General features: G+C 43.3%; 1 protein-coding gene across 1 annotated transcript in view; it reads left to right on the top strand.

Annotated features, from left to right (window-relative positions):
* Positions 1-9,683: 9,683 nt before the first annotated feature.
* LOC118422545 (T-box transcription factor TBX15-like) overlaps positions 9,684-13,376 on the top strand; it is a 12,950-nt gene continuing 9,257 nt past the window's right edge. Inside the window, exons 1-3 of the mRNA XM_035830177.1 lie at positions 9,684-9,855; positions 10,306-10,501; positions 12,183-12,456. Of these exons, the coding sequence (XP_035686070.1) occupies positions 9,687-9,855; positions 10,306-10,501; positions 12,183-12,456 (639 nt within the window). The 5' untranslated portion in view covers positions 9,684-9,686. The remainder of the gene's footprint in view (positions 9,856-10,305; positions 10,502-12,182; positions 12,457-13,376) is intronic.

Genomic DNA, 13,376 nt, shown 5'->3' with positions numbered 1-13,376 from the left:
CAGCTTGCCCGTGACAGTGATTGAGTGACGATTTGACGTAAGGCCAAATACATAAAAGATTGCTGTGTAATTAGGAAATATATTGACACCTTATTGTATGGAGGTTCCTTATTATCCTATATTGATAAATTTGTAGAATTTTATTATCGTATTTTGTTCAATTTGTAGAATTTTAAGTTCCATTCTGTATTCCCTTTCTTTGTATGTTTATACTAGTAGTTGACCATCCAAAAGTCACTGTACCTTTTTTGTCATTTCAATAAAGCTTGTCAAGTGATGAAAGTCCTTGGAAATACCAAAACGGACCGAAAAGAAATCGCCTTCCTAACATCTGCTTTGACATAATTACGCCCTCAAGAGCGGGTGTCAGGGCGTGGCTGTCATAGCAACGGTTGAGCGCACATCTAAACGGCCCAAACGGCTATTTACACTTTTCAAATTTGATCCAGAGTTTCGGAAAGTTGGCCGGGATAAAAGAGAGACACCCTCGCCAATGAAATAAATTTCCCTCGTTGTAAACGAACGCCCCCAACCATCCAATCCAAGTTGCCGAAAGAAAAACACAAATTTCCCCTAATAAAAACATTTAAAAAAAAACATTTCAAAGACCATCTACACATTAGAAAAGTCTCCGCACAAGAAAAGTAGATCAGTGGGGCTACAAAAGTACTGATCGTAAAATACAATCAGAAAATAAAAAGGAAGCTAGCTAGTCGTGAAAAAGTGGAAATATAGATATAAATATAAGATAGAATAAGAACTTCTGAGGTCCTATATTATAACGGTCCACGTGCAAGCTGCAACCAGTTGGATAGTTTTGTTTATGTAACACTTTCACATACCACATTACCAGTAGAAAATCTTTCGTAGCTTTGCCAACTAGCTCGGCAGTCAGGTCAGTCATCGATCATTATCAATCATTATTCGATAATCATGGGCGTATCGTGATGACATCAGCACCCGGTCTGCGTTACGTCAAACCGTCTGTCACAGGCAAGCTGACAACGTCGTCTGCCTCTGTTTATACAAGAGATTTAGATTTTTTTATTAGGGGGAATTTGTGTTTTTCTTTCGGCAAGTTGGATTGGATGTTTGGGGGCGTTTATTTACAACGAGAGGAAAGTCTATTTCATCGGGGGAGGTTTTCTCTCTTTTATCCCAAACAACTTCCCGAAAATCTGGATCAAATTTGAAAAGTGTAAATAGCCGTTTGGACCGTTTAGATGTACGCCCAACCGTTGCTATGACAGCCACGCCCTGACACACGCCTTATGTAGCTAGAGCGTAATATCAAAACAGACGATAGCTGTTGGTCTGTCAAACAAAATCTCCTTGATTACACCGTCCGTGACTGTCACGGGCAAGCTGGCAACGTCGCCTGTCTCTGTTTATACAAGAGTTTTTCGTGTTAGTGCGACATTTCCTGTACCTGTGCCAATTAGTTTGACATTCAGGTCGATTATTCGACGATTATGGGCGTTTTTTGAGGACTTCAACACCCGGTCTGTGTTACGTCAAACCGTCACTGTCACTAGCCTCTACCAGACTCGGGCCTGGCCCGAATAGGCCAAGTTAGTTGGCCAAGTTAGGAATAAATGTCTAGTAATCGGCCTAGGAGTGAACTGGCCGTCCAGCGGTGATAGCTGGGTAGACTGCAAAAGACTGACTGACATCCCATGGAAACTTATTTGTCCCTACTTGGCCAAAATTGTCTTTGTTGGCCTCCAGCTGACACATCTGCTTGAAGACTAACTGTCACGGGCAAGCTGGCAAAAAGACGTCTGTCTCTGTTTATACAAGAGTTTTTTCGTGTTAGTGCGACATTTCCTGCACGTGTGTCAATTAGTTTGACATTCAGGTCAATTATTCGACGATTATGGGCGTTTTGTGAGGATTTCAACACGTCGTACCTGTGAAGGGCCTGACATGTCTGTGTCATCTACAGACAGGTTGTCGCGTTTTGTGTCTGAGAACGAGACAATTGGCGCCAATAAAGGTTTCTTTCTCTTCTTCTTTCAGCGGTGATCATCGATTGAAAAAGACGATAAGATTGGATTAGAATACTTGTTGAATAGACTATATGCTAGAGTCCACGTGCAAACGATACGACGAACAATCATATTAGAAGAAAAATTATAGAGACGGCAAAAAATAGACCAAAAATAGGTTAAACTATCCTTAATTAAACTTGAGGATCCTTTCCTAATCGGACAAAGATTATTAGCAAAATTTGGACAAATTTCCACTACATGTTTATTTAGCCCCAAAAGTGGCCCGTGTGAATTCGCCAAGTCACAGGTAAATTGTTTTAGGTTATTCATGTTTTGTTTTGTTTTCCTTTTCTAAAGCGAGTAGCAGTTTATAGACGGTCATCGGTTTATAGCACCATTTTGTATGCATAAAGTATATTTTGTTCCCCTTTGTCGGCAAAGTCGTTCCCACACTGCCTCCACCAGGCCTTCCTGTGGGGGTACGGAACGGATATATAGCCTTTACCAGGCTCCACATGCCGCTGGAAAAACAGTAGAACTAGCGAAATAGACAGATAACATTGCATACACGGTCACCAACTGTACTTTCGTGCTATAAACTTCTCTGGCATGTTAGCTGTCCATTTGGCCAATTTCTACTATTTTTCCAGCGACATTAGAAGCCTGGTAGAAGCTCGAGTGGACAGTAGAATTAGCCAGTAGAGCCATTCCACGGGAAGGGACGTTTTCCCTTTAGAACTGCCACACAATGTATTCTCCCGTATAGATTTTATGGTAGAGACTAAAAAGGGTTGCAAAAGATTCACAAAACAAGTCCTAACCACACATCTGTTTTGTAATACAGCGTCATTCTGTCTAAATACATAAAGTTTATTTTGTTCCCTTTGTCGGTAACGCCGTTCCCACCACGCATTAATGCTCGAGCAAGGTGCGTCGGGCTCGCTCAAGAGCAGCGTGGGGCGATTCACCCCGCCCGCTAGCAGGGGGCTAGTCTCCAATTGGCCAAGCAGACGTGTCAGCTGGATGGAAGAAGAGAAGAATTTGGCTATCAAATAGGGAGAAATAAGTTGCTATGGGATTTAGTTCATTCTTTTGCAGTCTATCCAGCTATCCGTTGACCGGGAAGTTCACTACTACACTTACTAGACTTTTATTCCTACTAAGCTTGGCCAAAGTCCCCTGTTACTATTCGGCCAGGCGGGAGTCTGGTAGATACTAGCAGGATGTAGCCTCTACCAGGCTCCACAGGTTGCTGGGAAAATAGTAGAAATTGCCAAATGAGACAAAAACACGCCAGACGAGTTAGATGGCCGAGGAGTACAGTTTGCGACGGTCTACTAGGATTTTAGTCCTATCAAACTTGGCCAAAGTACCCCTATTGCTATTAGGCCAGGCGGGAGTCTGGTAGAGACCAGCAGGGGGCTGCACGGGGGGCTGCACGGGGGTTGGCAGGGGGCGGTTCGGAGGAATGTGCGAAACGTTGTCGGGCTCGTGCGTATCTCCACATGACAGTGATGGAAAAACAACACAAAGTTGTCAAACCCAGATGGACCTTTTAATTTACTAACCGGCCAACTCTTCCGAGTTAATTATTTACCAATTAAAAAAAGGATACCACCAGTTGTATGATATTTTGAAAGAGAAAATAACAGAAATTGGTCAAATCGAGGAGAAAACTGACACATGGACATTCACTGATTAATAAACAAATTTTTCCCATTTTGGCAAATTTCTACTATAATTTTGGCAAATTTCTACTGTAATTTTTGGCAAATTTCTACTATAATTTTGGCAAATTTCTACTAATTTTCCAGCCGGGTTGTTTGCACGAACGAAAAATAAAAGCATACATCAAGGTCTCATTCGTATATCTACGTAGGAAAGGCAGTGCTTCGGGAAACGGGAGATTGAGAAACGTAACGGTTTTATTGCCTTTCTACTCTTCTACATTTGCTCAGAGATCAGTGGCGTATCGCCCAGACTCCCATACCAACTTATTTGTCGCTATTTGGCCAAATCCTTCACTTTTGTCATCCAGCTGACACATCTGCTTGGCGACTACTAGTCTCTACCAGACTCCGGATCGCTGGAAAATCGTAGAAATGGAACAAATAGAGAGGAATATAACCGGCCAGGGAACAGCTCGCTTTTTTTGTCGGAGCAAGGAGATTAAAATAAACCTCCTTGGTTGGAGATTATATTGTATAGGCGCGTTGTTGTTCTTACATCCCTCGGTCGCGTTACTGTTGCCTAGCCGGCTATATTCCTCTGGCCGGCATACTCCTCTGTTTGTACCATTCCTACGATTTTTCCAGCGACTCGGAGTCTGGTGGAGACTAGGCGACTACAGCCACCGCTCAAACCCCCGCCCTCCCGCGGGGCCGGGCGGCTTACTCCCCGCCGCGCAGGGGTCAATTAATCCGGCATTTCTCCAGGTTATTATTCAATTAGGACGGGTTATCATCGGCTAACTATCCGGGCTTTAGCAAGAGGCGTAATTGGACGCTCCTGTCACCAAATCCCTCCCCTTGGTGGCTCGGGGCCAAGTTGAGCCGCCCCGGTGATTTAACTTCCTTAAAACACGCTTTACATTTCTTAAAGTCGCTTTGTCTTTCAGTCGTGTTTTGACTTGGAGTCGCGGTCCTTGTAAATTCGCACTTTAGCGACTTTTAAACTTCAATTTGGCGGGACACACGCACTAAGTCGAAAAGCGCTACCTGGTCTTCGTTAGATTTCCGGCCGACTAAAACTCACTGAAAGGTGCCCTTCACACAGAGGAGGTTAGAAAATACGCACTCAGAATTCACCCGGTAGAAAACTCCAAACGGTTGTCAGAAAAAGAATCAGAAAAGTGATTAGCAATGGCGAAAAAAGACACGTAGTCTGCCATGGAAGCTACAATTTCGTGTCATGCACACACAGACACACACACACTGACACACGCACGCACACACGCACACATTCACGCGCGCACGCACATATACGCATGTACACGCATACGCACGCACACGTCTTTTATAGACACGTTTAAGCACACGTGCGCACAAACACATAAGCACAAACACAGTTACACGCACACACACAAATATGTCATGGTAGTGCTATAACAAATGACGAAGATTAACTAGAATTGATCACTACTATAGTAAACAGTATTGTATTTACTAGTAATGTAAAGCATTACCACCCGTTTGGCGTATAGTACACGGTATCATGTTAAGAGTACATAATAGACCATTGAAAAGATCGAAACAAGCGAAATTTGAACTTCCAGTATATGTTGACTATTTGGAAAAAGACCACTCAGTTTCCGCAAGATTTCCGCACTTTACTGAGAAAAATCACTAAAACATGCCCTTAAAGTTTCAATAACGCAAAGCGTAATTCTACCTCATAAGCGACGGGCTTAGGAGTATTACTACGGTTTTTAGGGATTTTCAGGTCTAAGTGTCGCTACTTTACTGTTATTGTAACTGAATGAGACCATTCTGGCTGTGCTTACGAGTGCATTGCCACTGTAAGTGGATTTGGGCGGACAGAAATGAACAATAAACCATGCCCGATTCGCGGAGCTCAGAGATAGCTCTAACGAAATGTCTGACATGCCGCGAAGCAGAGAACATACAGCTGTCAGGACTTTACGGGAAAGAGAACATCACCCCGACTGGGCTATCACTGTTACGGAAGGACGTTAGCTATGGAACATTCATGGCATTAGTACTTGTTAGTAGCCTCAACCAGGCCTTCCTATGGAGGTCCGGGAATCGTAGAATTCGGCAAAAATCGGCAAATTGGCCAGGGGAGTCATTCCCCCTCTTGTGCATTTTTTGTTCTCTCTGTGATCGCCCGAGTAGTCAGGCTGGTAGAGACTAGTGCAGTACTAGTACAGCACTACTTTATGTTAAAGCAGGTGTTACGCGCCGGCCAAGTTGTTCTGACGCACGCGTGTTTCAGTAGGTAAAGTTTATCCGACTTTCTAATATGCAAGTTTTTATTTTGGGTTGGCGGACAAAACTGACAAAAAGCCTGACAAAACTAAAACAGTCTGATGATAACGCCTAAAAAGACGTCCAAAACGCGCCGGAGCCTACTAATTCTGCTTAGTACGCTCCGGTAGTAGTAGCTTCTGATAAAAAAAGAGTTTATAATACAGAAGAACGTCATCCACTGTTGTGAGCACTTGGTACACTAAGCGGATGTGTGTGTGTGTTCACTCCGTGTTTTTTTTAACTAAAAATTTCGGCCACTGCGGCTTTCCATCATGACCCGGCTTGTAAAGACATGGCAAGATGGTGCCTTCCTTTCTGTTGTTGTTGTTTCTGTTGTTTGTTGTTTTGTTTACAGATTAGTCAGCTAACACAGCGGGTTGACTTGTTGTTCCTGTTGTAACACCATATTGCTTCCTGACTAAACTTACACTCGCCTGTCAAGTACTTTTAGTTGACAACAATCTGATTTCAACTTTAATTTGTCAACTCCAGACTGGCGTTTTCCCCCTTTTTATAAGAAGATTTTTTCATTTTCATACCTGTCAAACTCTTGGACCTAGTAGGTAATCAAATAGATGTTTAATAGAACGGGAGATCTTGACATTTTTTAAGCATTTTTATTTGATAACAGGCTAATTTTGACTCAAAGTTTTGAACTTCAGATTGGCGTTTTTACTTTCTTTATAAGGAGAGATATTCACTTTCATAACTGTCAAAATTAATGAGTATTGTCAAATAAAAGCAAGAACATCCGCAACTTGTCACTCCCGCTTCCGTACAACCAAAAAGTACATTTCTGTCGCTACCATCAATGAGATTTAAACCCCCCATGCTGTGATATAGTCTATAATCTGCTGCAATGTCATCCACCTCCTTATTTTAGCGGCATTGAGTGAAAAAGCGCGAACATCGACTTTTTGTCACTCCCGTCTGTCAATACGGTACTCAAAGGGGGAGAACTTCATTAGAATACAACTAAAAATACATTTCTCTTGCTGTTATCAACAAGGTCATGCTGTGATAGCGTCTACAATCTACTGTAATGTCGTTCTCCTCCTTATTTTCGCACTGTTCAGTGAAAAACCGCAAACATTGACACTTTGTCACTCCCGTATGTAGATGCTATGATGAGAAAAGCTCCCTGGTAGAACCTCCTTGACGAAACCCTGCAAGAACACATCTAAAAATAAATTTCTCTTGTCGTTATCAACAGTCTGTGATAGCGTCTATCATCTCCACCGATGTCGTCCACTTCCGAACAGCGTTGAGTGAAAAATCGTGACCATTCGCACTCTCCAAGCAGAGGTTGGTTCGCGTAGATATAGTACCAGTCGGAAAAATTACGCCGGCGCTCCTCGACTGAGTGTAATTTTTCCGACGACTACTAGTACTATATCTACGCGACTCAACCTCTGCTTGGAGAGTAGACCATTCGCACTTTACAGCACGTTGTCGTCTGTAGTCGGAGTGTAGACATACGGCGGACTCTGCGGCGGACTTTTGCTTGAAGTTGAACACTGAGGCAAAATCACATTTCCAAACCGGGGCCCGGATGGGCTGTTTGCGGAAACGACGAAAAATAGAACTGTATACGCAAGGAGGTTAAAAAAGGACTTTAACCTCCTTGGTATACGTAAAAATATACACACAGATATTGCCTACAACTATTCTCTTTTACGTCTTGTGTAGCTCGGTGTCTTTTATAGTATACTTTTCGTTCCCGAAAGCTGCCCGACCGGGCCCCAGTTTGGAAAAGTGACGTAGGTTCTAAACATGATACTACCAAAAGTCGCCTTGCTGTGAGCATCTACAATAGAAGTTTATTTTCAAGTCCATGCCCGAAGGCTTATTACAAGTACGAGGGGCCTTCAAAAAGTAATGCGACTTGTTTTATAACGAATTGAGATATCTCAATCCCAAGAGGATATATTCTTGTACCTTTGTGCCAAATTTCAACTCAATCGATGAAAAAATGACCCTGTTATAAAACAAGTCGCATAAACTTTTTTAGGGCCCCTCGTAAATGGAATAAATATGGGAGATATACAAGTGACAAACATTATTCTACTCGAATACTCGTGCTATAATCTCCGCCAATGTCGTCCACTTCCTGATTTTCACGTTGCCGGGTGAAAAAGCGCGAACATCAGCACCTTGTCACTCACTCCCTTCTGTCTGTCGGCATTTATCGGGAAGGCGGAAAATCACAAAACCCACAAACTGTAGAAAAAGTGGGACTCTTTGTCTTCCTCTGCTTCCAAAAAAGTCAAACCCAACCTATATAGATATAGTATTCGAGTAATCTCTGTCTGTGTATATATATAAGAATATTTATCACAGTTCATTGTTACATGCATATTCTCTATCTTGTTTCTACCATGTACTTGCAATTTGCCTACAGGCATGAATTTGCAAACAAACTTTCTATAATCTTCACCAATGTCGTCCACTTCCTGATTTTCACGTTGCCGGGTGAAAAAGCGCGAATATCAGCACCTTGTCACTCACTCCCTTCTGTCTGTCGGCATTTATCGGGAAGGCGGAAGTGTGAGGTTTGAGTGACGAGCTTTGAGTGATGAGTCTGTCATCTCCGGACTGACGCCCCCCTCCCTCCTCTCATCACATATCTGTCCGCGGTTCTCATTGGTCAAAGCGTAATTGACATGTCAGATGGTCGGTTACGTGACGGCCTGGAAATTAGGACATTGGGGGTTTAAAATGTCCGTACTAGTATTTTAAATTCCATGCCAAAAGCCCTGCACCTCATATATCAATGAAGACCCACTTTACACTGACGACAGTATAACAGTCGACATCGCTTTGATTAAAGGACACGAGAATATCCTATACTAGATTTTCAATCATTCAATCATCAATGACACAATGTCATGTCTAATAGAGTTACGTTATAAAAGGTGAACGGGTGGCTGAAATTCTATGTCACAATAGTTTCGTTTCTATCAGTACACTGTGATATCTTGTACTCTGAGTCTGAAAATTTGTTTGTCAAATTTCCGGTGTTTCGCCAAAGTAAAATGCTGCTATCTTGCGTCGTGGTCTGCCAAATTTCCGTCGATTCTGCGATTGCGGCGAGTGTGGATTGATTTTCGGCGACTTTGTCACAAATTCTTGAACCTAGAATCGTAGTCAATCAAGCAGGTGTTAGAATGAGAGATCTTGGCGTTTCTAAAGCAGATTTTGGCAGATGCCGTGACAGTTTCTAGCCCAACTTGGCTCTGGATGCTATGCCCTTGACAGTACTCCACTATGTCGACAGAAAACAGGGCAAATCATATTGGATATCCAACCTCTGCTTGGAGAGTAGCGCCGTTGATTTGTCTGCAAGAGATAAAAGAGGACAAGAGAACAGCCTAAAAAAATGCGATATTTTCCCACAACATCTGCTTGGATTCCTGGAAAAGCGAGATTAGTCCCCTCCCCACAAGGCCACACGTGGTGGATGGGCGGGGGGCGGTATCGACTTACCGCTGCGCCGCTCTGATTGGCTGAGAGCGCACCGTGCTGACAGTCGGTATGACAGGATTCTAATCACCTCAGATTATTTTATTTAGAGGCGTTTTCAGCGCTGCTCAGTCAGTCAGCCCCGTGTCGTGATTTAGAGCGGGTCTGTCTACTCCACAAACCAGTGACATCTGTTCAGCCAGACCGTTCCCCGTTACAGACAAGACTTGTGAAGTTGTGTGGCATGGCGGAGAAGAGGAAAAGCGCTCCCGTTACGCTGAGCTCGAGAGCTCACGCCTTTTCTGTCGAGGCGTTGCTCGGGCCCCGAGTGAAGAAACAGCGGACGGCACAGTTCCACAGCTCCCGGGAGGATGCCTCGGAGGACACCGTGCTGGAAAACTTCAGCACATCCGGTAAGCAATTTTCTACTTCACTGACTCTTCTTGGCAAATATTTATAATACTACAAGATTCTTCTTTAGTCGTCTCCGTTCCAGTATGGTCTATAATCTTCCGTTATAATCATTTGTTGAACGATTTCGTTTATTTTTTGCATGTTCAACGATCGCAAGAGTATGTTCCAAAACTTTGAGATACAGCCATTGTCTACTATCATTTTCATAATGTGTACTTGAAAAGAGAAGGGGTACGTGTATATACTAACTTGACATGTCGTGTGTCTCTACCGTGACAACTAGCCCAGTAGTATTTTTTCTGTCAGATATCTGGGTCGATATATATATTTCATTTCATTCCATAATTTCGTAAAACTAGTTTTGCCTCATTTGGTTTTGTTTGCCTGGATTTGTGGTTTCATGTACACAACATAATTCGTTGACCAACATGGCTTTTCGCCGCCCGCAGACGGTAGACAGGAGGACCGTGCACCCGAGCAGAGCTCCTCGGCGCTGGGCTCGATCCAGGCCCTGCAGAGCCGGCTGGCCTACCCGCTGCCCCAGCCGGACGGGCCGGACCAGGTGCGTGTGGAACTGCAAGGGAAGGACTTGTGGTCGCGGTTTCACGACATCGGCACTGAGATGATCATCACCAAGGCTGGCAGGTAAGAAAGCTCAAAACGTCTTAGAATGTTTGAGGATACCTTGAAGAAGTTTTAGAAGACTCACTGCCTTTTCTAACAACCTCTTCTCACTAACTCCTAGTATTTCCTCTGCTCCCAGCCAGTTGTTAGGAGACTGGAAATATTATGCCCCCGCCTTGCTTTGAGTTTGACGATGTTCCTGCATTTTATACCGTACTAAATATCTATTACAGCGTTATTTCAGGCCCACAAAATGATATTCTCCAAACAAGCTCAAAAACTACTCATAAAAAGTCAGCTTGTACATTTTAACCGTTATAAAGTGTCAAACGAGGGTTTTTGCAAAGTGCTGCAAAGTGCAACTTGTGCGCTGGAACCCTTCTGTTTGTCTACAAGTTTACGAACAAATTATCGGCACCATTGTCTCCGTTTCAATGTCAAGGTTTCGTGTGATTTTTTCCGCGCCTTTCCGCACGGATATGATAAAATATAGCTCTCAGACGGCCGTATCTAGTTCCAACTATGCCGCCGGCTGACCCAAGCCGAGCTGACTGCGGCGTTGTCGCATGGATTTGACCCGCAGTAAAATTTGACATTGAGAATGAGACAGGATAGGTTTCAGCGCTACATTCCTCGCGCATTCATTGTCTTCACATTTGTGTAAAAATCTTTGCCATAATTCCCTATTTCTTGGAGAACATTTCAAGCAAAACTTTGACAACGTTGAAGGCGATATTAGCAAACGGTAGGACGGAAAATGTTGCCCAAACTCGCTGTTGAATTTGTCTCGTCATATTTCTGATATTCAACGCCGCACTTGTTGACAGTATCGGATGTCGGATGGCCGTACTTGCACGTCGTCACATAATTCTCGGTCATCTAATTTCGCACACTTCAACAGATAAATAAAGTCACCGTATATATAACTTTCTCCTTTTTATTAGCTACTGCGTGTGATCCAGAAAATTTGTTTCGTCCGCTTTTTTTGTGGTTATCCAAACATTTTCGTTACAAAGTCGATGTTTTACTCTCAAGCAGGAACTTTTGATAGACGTTCCTGAATACACTTACCGTTACGGCTGAAAAGTATGCTTCCTTGTCTTTATGATTTTCAAACCTGAAATCTACGCACGTCAGAGGATGTAGGAACAGAAAAAAAGGAAATGCATCAGTCCAGAGGGTAGAAACACAGGAAAAGGCCACAAAAGCCCCACAAAACAAACTTCGAATGCAATCGAAATATGTCGTTCACCACCATTGAAACTTCAATTCAGCCATGTAGGGATTGCATAACGTTACCAAAATTCTTAGCCTATGCTACTGTAGTCTGTAGTTTGTAGAGTAGAGTTCCTCGATCAAGGTTGAAAGTCTGACTTCAAGTTAGGGCCGCTCTTCAAGTCCATGCCCTGTGTCTTTCCCAGACGTATATCCGTACCAAAATGACGATTTTACGTCGCTTTCCGCCATCTACATTGTAGAACACCTTTAATGTAGGGAAATCGCGCAATGTCAAATTTATCTGACCGTACGTTGTTTGTAATCTTTCTCCTAGACGCACGTTCCCTGCCATCCGTACCAAAGTGACGACTTTACGTTTCGCCCTCTATTATTATAACACATCTGAAGGAAAGTTTGAGTCATGTATGGGAAGCATAATCCAAACATATTGTCTGACCATACGTTGTTTGTACTTTTCCCCCAGACGCATGTTCCCTGCCATCCGTACCAAAGTGACCGGGCTGGACCCCAAAGCTCAGTACATCGTCATCATGGATATCGTGCCCGTGGACAACAAGCGGTACCGCTACGTCTACCACAGCTCCAAGTGGATGTGTGCCGGCTCCGCGGACGCCCCTCCCCCGCCCAGGGTGTACGTGCACCCCGATTCGCCGGCCTCCGGAGAGGCCTGGATGCGCCAGACTGTCTCGTTCGACAAACTCAAGCTCACCAACAACGAGAACGACGAACAGGGATACGTGAGTAACTCTATTGTGATATTCCTCCTGCGCTTAGTTAGATATTAAAGTACATATTGTATTGTATGTGTGAAGATCTTCAAATATTATAGGAACAAATTCACGAGTGCGACATACAAGGATACGTAAGTAAAACTCTGAAAACTTGTGATTTTCGCGCTAAGATGGGTAGATATTGTGTTGCGTTGGATGTGTGAAAATCTTATATTATTATACCAACAAACTCACGCAGTTCACGAAAAGGAATGCGTAACTTTTCAACGTAAAGTATAGAGTCAATGCAATAGACATCGGAAAAGTACATACGGATTATTTGACAAACTCAGGTAATTTTACTTTACTAGCCAAGCTGTAAGTGTTGAAATGTTTATTCTAGGCTAATTAAAACAATATACACAGTCCGAAAACGGGGCCGCGCTTTTTAAAACGACTGTTTTCTCATGAAAAAGTTAACGGAACTTGTAGTCATGTCTAAATTGAAGCTCTCGAGTTGTAAGTATTGACACCACTATTCGTTAAACTTCATCTGTATAAATTTTACGCGACGCACCCCCAAGAATGTAGCGTGTAAGATAATTAAATAACTCATAAATAAGATGAACACACCGATGACAGCTACCGCTTCATTAGCACGTGTGGTATAATTTGCTACAATCAGACCCATCCATAAACACCTATGAGTATGAATAATGTTGTAGTTGGGCACATGTGGTCTAAAACATAAACCAGGGGACGCTTTCTATGTAATAGACTAGAGTAGACATATTCTATACTTTTCCACAGCCGGATCCGAACCTCTGCTTTGAGAGTATATCCCGACCGAAACCTTTGCTTGTAGCGTATATACTAGTTGTAGAACAGTAGAACAGTTGTCCGCCAGCGCACAGCCAAGTGTCCATGTGTCCGGCGCTGCGTTCTTC

This window comes from Branchiostoma floridae, chromosome 9, assembly GCF_000003815.2.
Source record: "Branchiostoma floridae strain S238N-H82 chromosome 9, Bfl_VNyyK, whole genome shotgun sequence".
NCBI lineage: Eukaryota > Metazoa > Chordata > Leptocardii > Amphioxiformes > Branchiostomatidae > Branchiostoma > Branchiostoma floridae.
This window is presented reverse-complemented; position numbering and strand designations above follow the sequence as displayed.